Source organism: Equus asinus, chromosome 9 (genome assembly GCF_041296235.1).
Source record: "Equus asinus isolate D_3611 breed Donkey chromosome 9, EquAss-T2T_v2, whole genome shotgun sequence".
Lineage (NCBI taxonomy): Eukaryota > Metazoa > Chordata > Mammalia > Perissodactyla > Equidae > Equus > Equus asinus.
In genome coordinates, this window is record NC_091798.1 from 21,569,665 (window position 1) to 21,588,724 (window position 19,060).

The following is a 19,060-nucleotide window of genomic DNA, read 5'->3' on the forward strand; positions in this document are numbered from 1 at the left end:
TTTACCATGACCACAGAGAGGGAAAACCCGAGACTCGCAATCAGGGCGTCTGGCATCTGATTCTGGCTTTACACCAACTCAGTGGGTGACACTGGCCAAGTCATCTCATCTCTCTGGGTTTCAATTAAGTTGGGACTAGTTTCATTTCAACTTATGACTGTGAGAACGCAGTCAGGTCACATAAATGACATTGCTTGGAAAAGTAGGAAGAGTTTCATCAATGTGACCTCCTGCTGTGAAGACTGCACTCAAAGAGAGAAAGAAAAGATGGGGCATGCTCCCTTCCCAAGATTTCTGAAGTCAGTGGCACCACATGGTATAGATCATTTGTTTACTATTATTTACAGGGCAATGAAAGGAAATGCAGACCTGATGCAGTTTTACTAGCATCTAGCATCTTCCTTTTAATAAATAGACTTTTGTCTGACATTGTCTTCTTAAGATGTTATGAACAAGATGGAGGTGTGAATGTTGATCTTGGAGACCACTCCAAATGAAGGCTGAAACTCTTTGAAGGGTGTTTGCTCCACCACGTCTCCAGTCCCTGTTTCCCTTAATCTCCCTGCTGTTGGAAAATCCAGCTCTCATCCCTCCAGGCACCAGCACCTTGGGCTCCGTGTGTCCAGGTTTCCTCCCCCGTGGCTCTCACCTGTGCCAGCAGCCCTGGGGAGGACAGAGTCTGATTTCTGGAGTCACTGCATTTGGTAGTCAGAGAAGACACAGTCTGAGGACTATTTCCCCAGAGGATGTTTTTTAAATCTCCACTTGGGTTATTATTTGTAAAGCCTGCTAGCTCATTGGCCCTCAGGCTTCACCCTGCATAAATCAGTCAAGATTCCCTCAGTCCATCTTTTTCAGCCATTGACTCTCTTCTAAACTTTAATTATACTGTGACTTCTGAACACTGATGGAAATGGTCTTATGTGGAAACTTCTTTGCAGAATGGCTTTTGTCATATCTAACTATTGAGAGCTGGTGTTTGTTGAACTTCTGCCTCAAACAAAGCAATAGTTGGAGCTCTAGAAGATACGACTTTATGAAAAACACAGTCTCTGTCTTTGAGGCTCTTGCCTCATCTCTAGAGAGATTAAACGTAGAAAAAGGAAAATTAAATTTAAAATATAGGTCAACATGTAGTGAATTCCAAAGGGATCGTACAAGTGGCAACTTCTACAAAGACATGAAAAATTAGAAACCCATGAGTCAGATCCAGCCCACATCATCTCTTGAAAACTCAAGAGATTGGGCAAACTTGACCAACACTGGAGCATTTCGCTAGCAGAGCAGTTGCCACCTTTTAGATGAGATAGGACCTGCCAGGTGTCACAGCCCCCACCATCCCATGGTGTCGTCATCTGCACTTTGGCCCACTTCCATTATTCGCCTCACCTGCCCAACTCCGGTGCACATTTTGAGTTAAGAACCTGCTATTGTGGTTCAGGAGACAGAGAACTCACTGTGGGCTGGCTAAGACCTCATGGACATGTGGGACTTCTCATGGTTATTGAAGTCAAGGTAGGATTTGGGTAGACAGGAGAGGACTTTTCAAATAAGGTGAGATCAGAGGCATAGAAGTATTCATCCAGGAGGCAGCCAACAGACCACCCAGCTGAGCTGATGGTCCGTGTTGAGAAGCGGTGGGAATAAAAAGTGGAAATGCCAGTTGTGAAAGAATTTAGATGCCAGCCTGAATTGATCATGCCAACAATGAAGATCTCCTGAAGGTTTATGGAGCTCAAGAGTACCCTGAGGGAAATGGTGTTTTAGGACGATGCACGAGTGAAACATACGAAGGCTGAAAAGAAAACGTGTGACAGGCAGCAACATCCGTTTAGAGGCTGATGCAGAAATTCAGGATTGAGGGCCAGAGAGTCTGAGCCTGGCTGGAAGCATCAGGAATGAGGGTTAAATGATAGGGAGACACTCAGAGGGAAGACCTGTCACAGCCTATAACTGATGGACACGTGGGACTGAGGGAAAGGGAGGAATCAAATAAGAATCTGCTGTGACCAGGCCTGTGGGAGGGGGAGGCGTGCTGGATACAAGCTGGCAGGGAAGACTGTATCATCCTTTCTGAGAAAAGCACCTGCTGGAGGGGGCCTTCTTCCCAGTCCCTTCAGAAAAGGCTCTCACCCAGGCCTTTCTGTCCCAGGAAAAAGATGTGACTCCAGATAAAAACCTACTGAGCAAGGTGCAAGATGCTGCTCTGTGGCTGGAGACCCTGTCAGACACCACACCTGCCAAGTCTTCCGTCTCCACCATCTCCTCCATCGCTGACTTCTTCCTCGCCCTAACCATCTGCAACTCCGTCATGGTCTCCACAAGCACCGAGCCCAGGCAGAGGGTGAGAACCGGTGCTGGTGGGGGGTAGGAGGGTGGATGGGAGGAGGGGTAGGGTGAGCAGTGAAGCCCTGAACAGAGAGACAAGACATTGAACCCTAGCCACAGTGTCCTCATTTCATGCCTGTGAGACCTTGAACAGATCTCTTATCCTTTCTGGGCCTATGTTCCCCATTTTTAAATATAACGGAAAAAGTCATATAGGGAGCTCTCTGTGTAGCTTTCAAATTTTGTGTCTATCTGGGTATATATTGAGTTAATATTTACTGAGCACTTGGTACGTACCAGGCTCCAAACACTCACCTGCATTTTCATTTAATCCTCACAGCCCAGCAACCCTGTGAAGTATGTCTTTGGGTTTAACAAGCGAGGAAACGGTGGCTCAGAGAACTTGAGTGACTTAATGAAGGCTGTATGGTTAATACATGGCAGAACCATCTGTATGACTCCATAAGAATATCATATTATGCTGGTCTCTGCTTTTATATGGGGGTTAAGAAAATAATTGACAGTATGTATGATGTTCTGCCAATTGGGAGCTAATGCAGCTGGATGGCCATTGATGGAAGGTTACACTTTGAATGACTTTTCAGTATTAAAGATAGATTTGTCTTTATCCACGAACTCTCACCCAAGCTCCCTTGTGAGTGACTGATGAGAACATTAGGTGTTACCACTTGTGGCTGTAAAATCAAGAAAAAAAGAAGGTTCACCCAGGCACCAAGCCAGAGCCTCCCCTTATTACTTCCAGATTCCATATTACCCTGAAAAGCCACTTCAGCCACTGAAAAGTCACCAAGTTATCAGAAGTCTTCAAGGAGTTTTGGGAGGCAGGAAGCATTATCTGAGAAATTAACTCTTTTTTTGAGAAGAGAAGAAGTACCATTTTGGGAAGGACAGCATCCAGCTCAATTCTCAAGTTAATGGGGAGGCTTTAGCTGATAGGGAGCTCAAGAGTCTAATTTCCGGAGTCAGGCAGACCCAGATTTGAGCCCTAGCTCTGCTTCCTACACACTGGGTGAGCATGGCCAATTTATTTAACCTCTCTGTGCCTCAGTTTCCTCCTCCATAAGTTGGATGATGATTGTATCCCCTAGAGTTGCTGGGAGAATGAAATGAGATGCTGCACACAAAGATACGGCAGACAAGGCTGTGGGAAGAGTTCAGGGAATGTGAACCCTCACTGTGGGTCTGGCTTTTGTCTCCTTTTCTTTCTTTTGTCTGTGATCAGAATGGATGGTCCAAAGATAGAGGAAAATGAGCATTGTTAATCCCTACAATGCCGGGGCTGGAAGGAAACAAATGGCCTAACTCCTCCATGTTATAGGCGGGTAAACTGAGGCTCACAGAGAGAAGAAGAGTTGCCCACAATCACAGAAGCCCCAAATAATTCACTTATTGCAAAATGACCTTCCTATTCTGCCATAAGACGGCTTGCTATTTTTCCAAACATTGAGAGTAACGTTCCACTTTTCTCTTTGGACCACAAGGTCACCGAGCCACCCTCGACCAAGGCTCTGGGCCTGTCCCTGGAGAAGATTCAGCAGCTCTTCCAGAGGTTGAAGCTTTCAAGCCTCAGCCAGTCATTCTCGTCTACTGCACCCTCTGACGCTGACCTGGGGGAGAGTTTACCCAACATACCGGTCTCGGACTCGGATGAAAGGGATGACACGTCTGTGTGCAGTGGAGACTACTCTACTGATGGTGGCTACAGGAGCAGCACATGGGACCAGGGCGACATCCTGAGGTCTGGGTCGGCCGCTTCCTTAGAGGAGGTGCTGGAGGCCCCAGCCCTAGGCCTGGCCAGCCCCGAGCTCTGTTACGAGGCCGAGAGCCCTGATGAGGCTGCCCTGGTACATGCCGCCCATGCCTACAGCTTCACACTGGTGTCCCGGACGCCCGAGCAGGTGACTGTGCGCTTGCCCCAGGGTACCTGCCTTACCTTTGACGTCCTCTGCACCCTGGGTTTCGACTCCATCAGGAAGAGAATGTCCGTGGTTGTGAGGCACCCACTGACCCGTGAAATTGTTGTCTACACCAAGGGTGCTGACTCCGTTATCATGGACCTGCTGGAAGACCCAGCTTGCAGTAAGTCCCACCTCGCCAGGGCTCCGTAGAGGCAGTGTGGAATGGTAATGAGGAGGTCAAGTTCCAGTGTCACTTACTCCAGGGGGTACCAATTGGAACGCAGGCCCACAAGAATCTCTCCTCAAAGCAAATTCCTTAAAACACGCTGCATCCTACCTCTCCTCGACCTAGGGATTTATAGTGCTCGCTAGCTTGTTAAAGACTTTGGGCAGTCTGGTAATAGAGAAACCTCTTTAACTCTATTTATCCCAGTTTCCAGTTTTCCAAACTCATTTAAACATGGATTGTCCATACACATTTTTTTTGTTTGTTTCATCAGGACATCTATTAACATACCATAGAAGGCACTGTGGTCCTAAGTTTTAGTTTTGGAGAGAAGCCAGCTGCACCCAGAGAGGGAAGTGACTTAAGAAAGATGGCACAGTTAACTCATGGTCAATCCTAGGCCCAGGTAACCTGAATCCAGTTCAGAGCTCTCCCCGTGCTGTCAGAATCATGCACCAGGCTCAGTTCACTCTGGGAAGCCTCAGGTGTCCCTCTTTATTATCCTTTTCCCAAGCCTCCCACAAATGGATTTTCATAAACTTGTGCCAAGCCAGAAAAATGTTCCAAAGTCCCTACATATCAGCATCCAATTTTGGAGTGACATGAATTAGCGTGCAGCCGCTTCCTGATTGCTAACAAGGAGAAGACAGTTATGGGGCTATGATTCTCCCAGGATAGGAGATTCCAGCCAAGCTTTAGAATTGCCCAGGCAGCCCAGTGCCTCCTGCATTATCAGCTGTGGATCAGAGCCAAGAGGTTCGTGGGGATTGATGAGTGTTTAGAATGGGAAGGGAGCTAATTAGGTCTCTTCATCCCCAGACTCTGGCAGACAAGTGAATTCAGTGTTTCTGAGTCAAGGGAGCCATGGCACTCTATCCCTGGGCAACACCCATCCAAGCTGCCCTGGAGACGTTTTTTCATTTGTTCCTCACCTGATTCCAAAATGGATTAGAGATGCTTCCAATAAAAGACACATTCACAATGTTACTATAGAAATTGAGAAGCAACCCTTTGAAGAGGAGGGAGAAAATAACCCCAGGTTTAATATTTTTACAGTATTTCAACATTCAACTTGACCCTGAGGTTCCTGGTAGCCTGGGCAAAAAGGTAAAGTCACACAGGTCAAAGGCAAAATGGTTTAATCCCAGGATCTGATGTCTTTGAAAATAAAACATTATGGACAGTGCTCAATAAGAAAATGCACAAAGACTGTGCTTAAGGCATCAGGAAAACAGTAGCTCCTGAAAAATGAGAAAATAATCTTTGAAAGGACTTTTATATTGCATGAAAACAGCCTTAGAATAGTATCATGGGAAAAATCAGAGTTTTTTTGGACTTCCTTATACTTATCTTACTGTTAAGAATTGTGTTTTTCATTTTGCATTATATAGAGAGATGGATGAGGTGCAAAACAACTGCTTACTACTTAGGCCTCTAAAAATCTCCATCCAGCCCTGGTAAAGACAGATCCTGAAGCTTTTCCAAGCTCAGCTTTACAAAGAGCTACAATTGGTTAGTGATGTCTGTGACATCTTAAAGGAAGTGGTGAGGCATCAATCATGCCCCATACCCGCCAACCCAGGCTGAAAACCTCTTCTTATCTGATAGATAAAAGTACTAGAATGTCAAGAGAAAAAGATAAATTTCTTCTAAAAGAAACATGTAGGACTTCATAAAGGGGACTTTGAGCAACACAGTGAAATGTTTTTCACACTAGATTTATAGGAAATGCAAAAAATATTTTGCTAAGACCATTTCTTATATAGGAAGAAAGCCTACCTGGGCAAACCCAATGTGCTGAAGAACTTAGCAATGAGATTCAGTTCTGTAGTTGTCTTGGAACCCAACCTAACGTAAGGGCTGAAGTCGATGACAGAGAAGGTAATGGATAGTATGTCTAAGAGCTAGCAAACAGTTGGTCACCCGGATCTACAGTGGCTACGTGGAACATACCTTAGGTATCAGCAGAGACCCAGACCTCTGGTCCCCTGATTCAGCCGGGCTTCAACTGGACCTGGGAATCTGTGTTTGTTGAAGTTCCCAGGTGATTCTGATTGCAAACAGGTGATTGGGAACAATATTTGAGACCACCTACCCTCCTTAAATAGGACTTTTTCTCAGCCAGGCTTTTGATCATCAGATATAGAGAGCAGACAATTTAAGGACTCCTGGAGTCATCACCATCCAGGGCACCCTGACAGCTCCCCTGTGTTTCTGAAGTGGGCTGTAAGGTGGTTCCTCCTCTAAAGATTCCAGAGTGTTAGGAGTAGGTATCCGTAAGCATTTGTACATGACCTCATGGGGGACAATGGCTATTTGACAGTGACTGACACTGATGTGGAAAAGAAGGTGAGGAAAATCAGAGCCCGGACCCAGAAGCATCTGGACTTGTATGCAAGAGATGGCCTTCGAACCCTGTGCATCGCCAAGAAGGTGAGAACGCACTCCTCGTTTAGTAACTGAAAAGCCTCAACCCTGATTCCATCTTTTCTATTTCTTTTTGGAAGACCTTTAATGTTGGTTGTTTTAATATTTTCAAAATTAGCTATTCTGACTCACCACAAAGACCCATGACTTTGACAATATTGCTGGGGCAGAAATCTGAATGGTAAGGTTCCATATCACTGTGGCTTTGTTATTCTCTGCTTCTCGTTACATATGTCATTGATAAGCCATAACTCATAACATCATTTTTTGATGTTATACTTTTGCCTTCAAAGTATCCTTTTGAAGTTTGCATTACTTGCCTAGATTTGAAATTTGGGAGATTTTATGTAATCACATAAAAATCTAGATTTCTGCTTTCTCTTGAAAACTTAGAGGGTCTGGCAAACTGAGTCTCCATTCTTGAATAGCAGCAAACAGCTAGAGCCATGTGGCATCTGATCCCTTCAATGAGGGATATATTCTGCTGTGTTATATGGCTGGTCACAGTCCCCACCATTCCCTATTGCATTGCCCTTGGCCCAGCTATAGTCATGTACATCACCTACGTCAGGCCCTGCAGGTCTTTGGCTTTGCAGCCCCCGCCAGGGAGGCTGGCAAAGGGAGCTATGAATCCCGGAGCTGAGCATCTAATGAGGACCCTAAAATCAGGTAAGGGAGCTATGATGGGCATATGTTTCTAGATGGCTAGAAGTGGTTTCTCTTCCAGAAATCCCCAGAGAGCTTCATCTCTTTTATGGTGCTTAGTGCCACATACAGTTTAAGAGCATCCACTGTAAAGCCAGACCTACCTGGATACAAGTCCCAATCTCACCACTTCTCTGTTGTGTAACCTTGGGCAAGTTTCTTCACCTCTCTGAGTTTTGAATTTTCTTATCTGTAAAATGGTCCTAGTGCTCTCTATCTCATACAGTTGTCATGGAGATTAACTAAAGTGACACATGTACAGTGCCTGGGACAGTTGTCAGCACTTATTACTCTATAAATTGTGGTTATACCCTTGCCACCTTCTATTTTCCACTGAAATTATTTGTACTTATTTTACCTCTTCTAATAAGACTGTGACTTCTTCAAGAGCAAAAGACCGACCTGTGTCCCCTTGGTTTCCCCTATAGCACCAGGCACAGAGGGAAAATTAAGGAATATCTGATGTGTGGACAAAAGAATCGTTCATTGCTATAAGAGACAGTATGCATGTGATGCCAGCAGAGGGTTCTAAAAGTGCTATGGGACTCCAAAGGAGGAAGATGTGTCCTCTAGTTAGATTCTTCCAGCTATTGGGCACCTCCAGCAGCTGGTGGAGCAGTCTATGGGGCTATGCAGGACCTAGCTACTGCTTATCTTTCCAGCCTCACTGCTGGCTCCTCTCTGCCTGGCTCTCCATCCTTCAGCCAACTGGTATATTCAAGAAACAGAAACAGAGCCACGTTCATCGATGCCTCACGGCCTTTGCACTTGCCCCTCCCCATGACTGAACCCTTCTCATCACTAGATCTCAACTTGCATGTCCCGTTGTTTAAGATACCTGAAGATCCAAATGAAATACCCCTCTTCCCACAGCTATCCGTCTATCCAGGCACACTCCATCATATCACCCTCTTCATTTTCCATATGGAACTCTTTGAAATGATCTGTTCTCTTAAATTATTTACTTGGATGATGTGTCTCGCCCTCCACTAGCACGTAAGCCCAGGCCTGCAGGGATCTTGTCTGTCTTGATCACAGTTATACCTCCAGTGCCCAGAGCATAGCAAGGTCTCAACAGATGCTTGGTGATAATGGAACATGAGGATCAATCCTTCATTGATTCATGTCTCGAAAGAAAAAAATCATTGAGGAGAAAGCCCCATCTGATTGTGTAGTGAAGCTCAAACAGGCCCATACGAGACCGAGCACATGGGAAGGGGGAGGGATTCACCCAGAGCTGGGAACAAGCCTATTCCTGTCCCATAGGTCGTAAGTGAAGAGGACTTCCGGCGATGGGCCAGTTTCCGGCGTGAGGCCGAGGCATCCCTCGACAACCGAGACGAGCTTCTCATGAAGGTTGCAGAGCATCTGGAGAATCAACTCACCTTACTTGGTAACTAAAAATAAGTCGTGATTAAATGAAAAAAAGGAATGCTGCAAGGTGGGAAGGGAGTTCTTGGCCCTGATTCTGACACTGTTACAGATGTGTCTCAATTAGGAGCCTTCCCTGGGGTGCCCTTCCAGGTATTTGGCACAAAAGGGATGTGCCAAAACCCAACCCAGACTCCACACAGAGCTTCCTGAGGATGCCCCAGGAGCAGTCCTGCACTCCCTGCTGGATAAAGCCTGGGAGTTTGGCTGCTTCTCCTCTAGTCATTCAAATGTTTATTGAGCACCTACTCCGGGCCAAGGAGCATGCCAGGCATCGGGCTGTGACAGGGAGCGAGTGTCACAGGCCAGACCTCCTAGAGCTCAGAGGTTAACAAGGAATCTGGAAGATTAAACAGGTAATTTCAACAGAGCGTGATGAGGGCGGGAAGATGTACCTGGTGGGATAAAAGCACAAAGTAGAAATGCCGACCTCGCTAGGGCCAAGGAGGATGCACAGAGAAGAGGAGCTGGTCAGGCAAAGGGGGAGAGTGTTCCAGGCAGAGAGAAGGGCCCGAACGAAGGCCTGGAGGTGAGAAAGCCTGGAAACTCAGAGGGCTGAGATAGCTGGACCACGGAGTGTGGGGAAGAAATGACGTGAAGCGAACGAGGTCAGCAGGACCCAGATTACCAAGGGCCACGTAGGTCAGATGCTGAAAGTTTGGAGGGGGGAGGGGAGTAAAAGCAGGGCAAATTTGTGCTTTCCTGAGATTCCTCTGGCTGCTGTGTGGAAGTTAGACTGATATGCTTGGGGAAAGATGAAAAGCATGGAGACCAATTAAGAGACAGCATTGTATTTCTTTTGGAGGAAAAGCATTGCCAAGGAAGAAGAGGGGAGCTTTATTTATCAGGATTAATCTCCTCACAGCTCGGGAACAAGATCTAGGAAAGACAGTGTCCGAACACCATGCACACACTGGCCACAGGGCCAAGCCTTCTTTCATCTTGGGAGGCATTGCTGACCGAGGACGAGGGCCAAATCTGGGCCCTATCGAGACCTTGCTGTGGGCCCAGGGACACACTCCCACACCCCTCTGAGCCTTAGCTTCTCCTCTGGATACATCGCACTAGTCCAAGCTCTCAGCCAGCCAGGGTGCCAGAGGACAGTGCCAGGAACGCTGTAAGAAGACAGTGATGCCTTTACACAGAAAAGGTGGCAGCAAGACTTGGTAGGACGGGCGGCAAGCATGGGGCAAGAGCTTTGCTCCCCCCTCCTTCAGCCTTTAGTTTCCTGTGTCTGACTGCAGGGCCTCTGCCTACTGCCTCACAAGGCCCCCTGGAAAGCTGGCTGCAAGAACTCGTTTCAACAGAAGCCAGAGCTTCTATCCACCACACAAGGCCATGGGAGTGTCACCCCGTTATGGCACTTGACCCCCTTCTTGCCCCCCCCACCCCCAGGTTTCTTTTGTTTCAGGGGAGCACCTTGGGCTCAGGGGCTGGAAGTGCTCCTCAGCTGGTTCTGCATGAAAGAGAGCACACTTGTCAGGACCTGTCGGCTTCCCTGGCTGGGAAAGGCTCTCACAACCCTCCTGTTTCATTTTCTCTTTCACACAAATAAATGTGTTTTTCCTCTCCTCTCCTTCACTCTGCCTCCCTGTAATGTAAATCAGCTTCAGAGTCTCCCCTTCCAGGCTAAGCCTTGGAGGGAAAAGTGAGGATCGAGCCTTCACTTTTCACGGGGTTGTTCTCCTGTGCATTTGGGTCTGAAATACAAAACAGGCACATTTCAGGGTAGAGAGGTTAGTTTTCTTCCCTCAAGTTGGCTGCAGAAGGAGAGGACTGGGCTAGGAAGAGATTTCATCCTACCACTAGGAAACTGCCGTGCCAGTAAAAGCTGCATTGCATTCACGCTGGGTCCCACAAAATGAAATGATCTTTTCAATATGCATCCAATGTAACTGCTTTGCCAACCTATTGTCACTTGGGATTATTAAAAGAAATGAACTGCCTTGCTCCTGCCCAGAGTGAAATGGGCAGCCATTAGTCTGTGCTCTGAAATGAATCTCAATTTAAATGCAGATTTATTTTGGCTTAATCGCTTAGCAACTATTCAATATTTGGGTATATATTCATCAGGGTTGGTGTAAAGCTTGAGATCATTCAGAAATTATGGAATCTGCATATTTAATTCTCTCCAAGAATATTATCAAAAACTTGAGTCTCGGTTAATTCTGCTGTGAGCAGTTGCAGAGCAAAGATTTCAGTCTCTCCACTTCTCTGTGCTCCGATGGTCACTGTGCGGGTCCCGGCCACGGTCAGCTCTCCTCTGCACTCCTGCTCAGCCTCCAACTCACTGTTAGCCCTGAATCTCCTCCTGCTGCCTCCAATCTCCAATCTGTTCTCCAGAATGATCTTAAAACTCAAAACTGGTCCTGTCGCTCTCCAGCTTTACTCCCTGCTGGAGCTTTCTTTGCTACTAAATGAATTCTGAATCCCTCGATGCCCTGACAGGCTCTGCATGCTCCTGCCCCTTACCTCCCTTCCTGATCTCACCTCTCACCCCGCTGTGTCGTCTTCCACGCTGACCGTTGGGCTTCACACACACTAATCCCTCCACCTGGAATTCTCCTCCGTCCCCGTCTCTTGACTTTATCTTCCAGGTTTGAGCTTCAATGACACTTCCTCAGCAAGGCCTTCCTTGACCGTCCAGATGAAGTTTGGGTCTCTGATAAAAGTTTGTGTGGCACCCTGGGCTTCTCTCCTCATATAGCTCAGTTATCAATCTTTATTCAACAGGCCTTTGAGCTTCAAGAGGGTAGGGACTAGGTCTGTCTATTTCACTGCTGTATCCTGGGTACTTAGCACAGCCTAGAACGTGGAAGACATTTAATAATCATTGCCTGGCTTGATAGGGCTTTGGGGAAATTAAGCAGCTAGTTTTTCACCATAAATATGAGCTCTGGTATCTTTGATCACTCCAGGAGCCACTGGGATCGAAGACCGGCTGCAGGAAGGTGTTCCAGACACAATCGCTGCTCTGCGGGAGGCTGGGATCCAGCTCTGGGTCTTGACTGGAGATAAGCAGGAGACAGCGGTCAATATCGCCTATTCCTGCAGATTGCTAGATCAGACCGACACCGTTTACTCCATTAACACGGAGAGTCAGGTGAGGCCTAAGTACGGCTCAGACATTTAAGTGCCAAGCCAACAGGAGACAGGCTTAGGGGTGGGATTTGGGTACACAGGGGAAGCACCCCTACCTCCAAATCTTAGAGCCCATAGGGCCCTGGAAGTCATCCAGCCCAACATCTCCTGCCTCATCCCCACACATGGTTGACCAGCCTATTTATATTACCTCCAGCAGTACGTATTAGAAAGATTCCCCTCTCCCAAATTCCACCCTTGACCCACTCTCCCCATTCTACAGATGAGGAAATGAAGTCCACCTGGGCCACCACCTGCCCAAGGTCAGCCTGGTAGTTTCTGATAGAAAGACTAAGTCTGGAAAGCTGCTCTCCTCCCAGGCCAATGCTATGTGCATTACACCATATTGCTTGCTCATAAAACCTCAATTGTTCATTTCTTATACTTTGGATTAACTCATCCATTGATAGTCTGAGTTTAAAATTTCAGCTCTCATTTGTGTATCAAACTGGTTTGCCGTGGACTAAAACCTGGAGGGAATGATATATGAGACCAGTATGTTTTGATGGGGTGAGGGAGAGAAAGAAAAACAAAGTCCTAAAACTGCAATTTTCAACCCAAATAGGTTGTGGATGGCAGGGAGAGAGGTTTCAAGAGAGGGCTGTATATATTCAAGGATGTAACACAATTTTACATTTAAGAGGAAAAATCTATTTTCACAATGTTAACTCCAGAAGGTCAGGTTCCACTATCTTCTTGGCTGATGAACATGGGAAGCAGGCATTGTGATGTATGCTATCAAAAGGGAACAGGACAGCACTGCATTGCAGGGCTGGTGGGTAGAGGGCACCTGGAGAGCTAGGGCCTGCTGTGTGGAAAAGAATGGAGAAGAGAGGGGAAGGTGGGAAAGGGAAAGAATGGCACAGAAAAAGAGGCAGGGAACATGGTGGAATCTCTTTCCGTTTTGCCTGAGGCTGATCTGGACCCAGCACAGAAGTTTGGGAGGTTTAAATTTGGCTTTTATTCCATGAAGAATCCACATATACAGATTAAAAAAAAAACAACCACCACCACCAAAGGTAGAGTATACTGAGAAAAGTGCCTTAGGCCCTTAGATAAATTGGAAAAATCATTACTTTCCTGTCAGGTGCGCAGATTGCGCTATGATTAGATTAAACCCCGATGAATTCTCGAAATGAACTTAATCTCAGGGAAATCTTTGGTGTTAATATTATGCTTAGGAAAGAAAGTAATTTGCAGCTTGCTTGAGTGCTTGATCCCTGTGATCCCCATTGATGTGTGCCTGCCCCGCTTGCAATGATCATTTCACTCCAGGTGATTCCAGAAGGAGGACTTTGGCAAACCTGAGTCAGGCAGCCCGAGGATGGAGTGGGCTTCTTTGGGTTCTGTGAAATGCAATGCTCTTCTGTAAGGAGCTGAAGATGTTTGTTAATTAATTAGCCAAAGTTGCTAAGGAGCAGTGGGCCACACTCCATGTTAAGTCACTGTCAACTGTTTTAAAGTTATCCGGGACCCTCCGAGATGGTTAGGCCCTGCCCCCACCCCTGGGTCTGCTAAACCTGTAATATTAGTCTTTCTCATCCCCTTGTCTGGGAAAAAGTGGTGGCTGCATAGATATGTTAAGATAGACACTGGGGAAATCCATTCCAAATCTCAGATTTATTTAAACCACAGTTTAATGTAATTACATATTCAATGGATATTTCCTCCAAGGGTTTTAATCTGCCTAATTCATTATAAATTGATTTAGCACTACCGTTTCTTTGTTATGTATCTTAAAGTTACAAGCAAGTTATGGGACCTGGCTCGACCTCAGGCTTCTCATCTGTAAGATGAGAGAGTTACTAACCCATCACTGGAAGTGTTGCTCTGTCAAGGAATTTTAGAAGGGCGTCCAGTATTAGACAGGAACTAAGAATAGCAACTATTGTTGTATTATTAATGACATATATTGAAGGCTTACTATGGTCCAGATACCACACCTTTCTGAACTTTAGTCTCCTCATCTGTAAAATAGGGATTAAAAAGATTTGTTTCAGGGGCTATTGGGAGGGTTAAATAAAAGCATAGAAGAAAAATACTTATTAGCACAATATTTCTACTAATTAACAAATTACCCCAACACTTAGCAGCTGAAAATAGCAGATTTTTGTTATCACTCAATTTCTGTGGGTTAGGAGTCCAGGAGTGGCTTAGCCGGGTACCTCTGGTTCAAAGTCTGTCCTGAGGTTGTAGTCAAGCTGTCAGTCAAGGTCGTGGGCTCATCTAAAGGCTCAACTGGATGGGTCATTTGAGGATGGAGACGAGTCCTTCTTCCAAGCTCACAGACGTGATTGTTGGCAGGCCTCGGTTCCTCGCCCTGTGGGCCTCTCCACGGAGCTGCTTTTTCCCCAGGGCAAGCCATCCAAGAGGGTGAGAAAGAGCACCAAATCGTAGCCACAGTCTTTTTGTAAATTAACCTGGAAAGTGACATCCCATCATTTTCACAGAATTCCCTCTCAGAATCCTCTCTCTCACAGAATTCTCATTAGGAAGGAGTCACTAGTTGTAGCCCACTCAAGGGGAGGAGATTCCACAATGGCATGAATACCAGGAGGTGGAGATCCTTGAGAGTCATCTTAGAGGTTGCCTACCACAGTACCTGACATATTAAATATTAAATGAATGGTACCTATTGTGATTATCACATGGAAAATTTGAAATAAGTAAAATCAGAGATTTCACCTTGAAGCTTACATCGCCAATGACTTGTTGCAGTCATGTGTCTGAGGAATGTATATAATTTGTGCCAACCCCAACTTCCAGCAAGGACCATCCTGGTCACTTTCCCAGATAGGTGCTTCAGGTACAACCACCTCCTCCTGGAACTACTTCCTGTGGCCCCTATAGGTTCTGTGCACCTCTTATTGCCTACGGCACTCAGTTTAGCATCCCTAAAGGAAGACTCCAGAATAACGAACTGTGGTCCTACTCGCTCCAAAATAAATTATTCCAAACAGTCTCAGAAACTTCTAGATCAATGGTCCCCAAACCTGTCATTTCAGAACAACCTTCACAATTTTTGCCAAGATCCACATATTACCTGTTTTTCATTTAATGGGTTCATTTAAATTGACTCAATTTGAACATTTTAAATTTATTTTTAGAAGAAATTTTTGGCACTACAGTAAATGAAAAATCATCATCCCCTGCCATTGATAAAAGAACAGCACTGAATAAAGATCATGTGAACAAAACAATGCTATTAAAACTGGTAATACAGTTGACTGCCACAATTTTTCTCTCTCCTTATTAAAAAGTGATGGTTACAGACATTAAACAGGTATGAAGGATGTATTTAGAACCCAAATCTGACTTTATCTCTGATGTAATCAAAAGTAAAGAATGGTGTTAGAATTTGAGTGGTGAATATGATGTAGTCGACACAGAAATTGAAATATAATGATTTACACCTGAAATTTATATAATGTTATAAACCAGTTACTTCAATTAAAAATTAAATTAATAAATAAAAAGTAATGGAGGAGAATTCATAAGAGCAAGTAGCTTCTTCACTGTTTTCAAGGTAAATAGAAGAAAAGAATCTATTGATTTCAAAGAAGTTTCTTTAAATCAATAAAATTTTCACATCCATGGTCAGTTTTAACCAATCTAACTAACACATTCATAACAACGGATAAACACGCAGTCAATTTTTTTTTCAACTAAGAAGCCACAGTTTAGGGAGTAATGATCTGCCTCCACTACTAAGTCGTGGGGGCAAGTTACTGATGATTGCACTGTTTCAATGTGCTCATCTCTAAAGGAAAGTCAGTAATGCCCACCGTACCTACCACAAAGGGATGTTCTGAGGAACAAAGGAAAACTGAAATGGCTTGTGAGAAATAGAAAATACCATACTGTATGACATCTTGTCGTTATGTTACCATCATATCAGTGTTATTTATTATCTTATACCATCCCTGTATCAGTCCCCATCTTGCTGAGCTGTTTCACTCCCATTCCCAAGCAGTCTCTCCTATGTTGGCCATTAATTTGGTTCCAAATTAATATTGCTTTGATGCTGTTTGATATATTGCAAGGAAGTGTAAAATTCAGAGGATGGTTCCGTAGTAATTTCTGTGGTGGTAGAGTTTTATAACAATTTTGCTAAAGGATAAAGTGACATTTTTAACCTACATTTCCAATGTTACTTACCAATACTGCGTTTATTATTCTGACTACAGGAAACCTGTGAATCAATCCTCAACTGTGCTTTGGAAGAGGTAAAGCAATTTGATGAAGTGCGGAAGCCGGACCACAAGCTCTTTGGGTTCCGCCTACCTTCTCAGACACCACCCCCCACCTCAGGAGCTGCAGTTCCAGACATTGGATTGGTCATCGATGGGAAGACATTGAATGCCATTTTCCAGGGAAAGCTGGAGGAGAAATTTCTGGAGTTAACTCAGTATTGCCGGTCTGTCCTGTGCTGCCGCTCCACCCCACTCCAGAAGAGTATGGTAGTCAAGCTGGTGCGAGACAAGTTGAGCGTCATGACCCTTTCCATAGGTACCTGTCATGCTGAGTGTGGGTGGCAGCTTGGCAAGGCTGATCTGACCAGGCCAGAGGTGGGAGTTCAGGTATCAAAGTCAAGATGCTCAGGCTGAGGGTCATTGTCTTAGAGGGAGAAAGTTCAAAGTGACAATCAAGCTGTGGCAGCCAGGAAACAAAGCAGAGGTTAAGTAGAGTGGGAGAGTGAATCAAAGTTCTCAGGATTAGCAGGTCAGCCAAGGAAAAATCAGGACTTGGCTGGAGGTCAAAGTCAATAGGGGCCTCAAATTCAGAACATCCAGGGAGCTCAACAGTATACACTCAGGCCAACTCAATTCTGGGAATACAGACCATTTTCCCTTCAATACTTAACACATGGCACAGTACTGTGAACCTCAGGTGTTTGTGGATTTGATGTTCTGCTAAGTATTGCTGGCTGGTGGGGAGATTTTAAAAGTTAGGTCTGTCCCGTATTTAATTTTGTACGTTCATTCCTAAATACAAGGCCCCGCACGAAGCCTGCCCTCAATAAATGCTGGCTTGTTGGTGGATGAAGAATTCCTCCTAAGAGACTAAATTAATCACAGTTGAGGCAGAGAAATAAAAACTGTACTTACTTCAAACCTTCCCGCAACAACCAAACCTGGTTTACAAGAACCTTCACGACCTCTTCTCCATTAACCCTTCAGCCATCTTTCTCGCCGCAGCCGCCTTCCTCTCTCCACACCCAGCACTCCACGTTCGAATTGCTTACCATTCTCCACGAGCCTTGTCCTGTCTTTCTCACTTCCAAACCTGTTTCCTCTGTGAAACGCTCTTCCTTCCAATCCCACCTAAGCTTCCTTTCCTCTGGGAGCTCCTGCGGCACCCAGCCCTCAGGGCTCTAAAGCACTGTTTCACTTTCTGTGAAGGCCTGCTTGGTAGACTATGAGCTCCTCGAGTAGAGGGACAATGACAGTCTTATTCACCATTTCCTGCCATGCCCGGCACTCACCAAACACACGGTCAATATTGCACTCATGGAGGGCCATTCTTACAGATGGTCCCAGGTTCTCTTCCTCCTACACAGACATGAGAAGAGATTTTCTTTCCATTGTATTTCAAATAAGAGGCCTCTCATACATTGTTTATTCTCCTGGTCTTCAGGTAAAAGTGGTCCAAAAAAAGAGGGAATAGAATATAGGGAGCAGAGCTTTAGAATCCTAATTTTATTCTCGGAATTATCTTCCTCAAAACTTCAGACACACAAGGCAATAGCCCAGGACTGAGGTAAGAGATTGGCTTCACCCCCATAGCAGCAGAAACACAACCAGCAGGGTGAGAAACAGCAGGATTCTACCCTCTACTTCCACTGGCTTGCTAACAGAAGAGGTTAAAGGTTAGATTTGTTCTGCCATGCAGAAGATTAAAATTATGCATTGTTACACTACCAAGAAAAACATCATCACTATAAGAACAATGGCTACTTATAATGACAAAATTTAAGATCAACCATTTTATTGCCAAATAATTAGGGGTAGAAAATTCTCTCCCCCAATGCCATATTCTCTATGATGTCTACTATAAATTTAATTGCATATTATTAAAATAAACTCCTGGAAAAAGGGGTGAGGCCAGGAGGAGAATGAGGGCAATGCAGTCTACAAACTACAGCCCGCAGGCTAAATCCAGCCCACTGCATGTTTTTGTAGGCATGCTAAGAATGGTTTTGATGTTTTTAAATGTAAAATGTGTAAAAGACTATTTGCCTCTCAGCAAGAACAGTTGTTCAGTTTTGCTTCTTGGCCCACAAAGCCTAAAATATTTACTATCTGGCCCTTTACAGAAAAAGTTTGCTAAACTCTAGTCTGAAAGAAAAGGCACTGGGAAAAGCCAGGCTTGTGAGGGAGGCCTCACTGTACAGACCTGTGCTGTCCAAAATGGCTGCCACCTGGCTGCACGTGGCTATTTAAATTTAAAATTAATTAAATTGAAATACAATTTCACCAGCCGCATTTTAATAGTCACGTGGAGCTAGTAGTTTCTGTAATGAATGGTAAAGATACAGGACATTTTCATCATCACAGGAAAATCTATTTGGCAGGGCTGGGATAAAAGGAGGCTGTGTGTATGTATGTATTTCCATGCCCTCACCTCCAATTTCCTGAAACAACTTAGTTTCGTGAACAGGAACTCAGTGTGACTAAATGTGCCTCAACCAAAAAATCAGTCAACCCCATTTTCCTATCTTCAGAAACAAAACTGAACACTGTCCCTGTCCTTGGACACAATTGACAATCTCTGATACTTCAGCTGTCCAAACATTCCGGTTGTCTCGATATAGTCAGTATTTTAACTCATGCTGAGTTAGGGAAGGTATGCCAGCCCTGGAATCAGAAAATCTGAGTTCCAA

At 45.1% G+C, this 19,060-nt stretch overlaps 1 protein-coding gene and 1 long non-coding RNA gene across 14 annotated transcripts in view; one reads left to right on the forward strand and one right to left on the reverse strand.

Annotated features, from left to right (window-relative positions):
• Window positions 1–19,060, forward strand: part of ATP10B (ATPase phospholipid transporting 10B (putative)) — a 286,627-nt gene that overhangs the window by 239,459 nt on the left and 28,108 nt on the right. For all 13 annotated transcript variants that reach the window (XM_044777708.2, XM_044777711.2, XM_070517124.1 and 10 more), the window contains 6 exons: window positions 2,153–2,344; window positions 3,831–4,428; window positions 6,797–6,906; window positions 8,872–8,998; window positions 11,955–12,139; window positions 16,365–16,686. In XM_044777708.2, the coding sequence (XP_044633643.2) occupies window positions 2,153–2,344; window positions 3,831–4,428; window positions 6,797–6,906; window positions 8,872–8,998; window positions 11,955–12,139; window positions 16,365–16,686 (1,534 nt within the window). The remainder of the gene's footprint in view (window positions 1–2,152; window positions 2,345–3,830; window positions 4,429–6,796; window positions 6,907–8,871; window positions 8,999–11,954; window positions 12,140–16,364; window positions 16,687–19,060) is intronic.
• LOC106832150 (uncharacterized) overlaps window positions 12,870–19,060 on the reverse strand; it is a 149,871-nt gene continuing 143,680 nt past the window's right edge. The window contains exon 6 of the long non-coding RNA XR_011505737.1: window positions 12,870–14,597. This is a non-coding gene — a long non-coding RNA (uncharacterized lncRNA). The remainder of the gene's footprint in view (window positions 14,598–19,060) is intronic.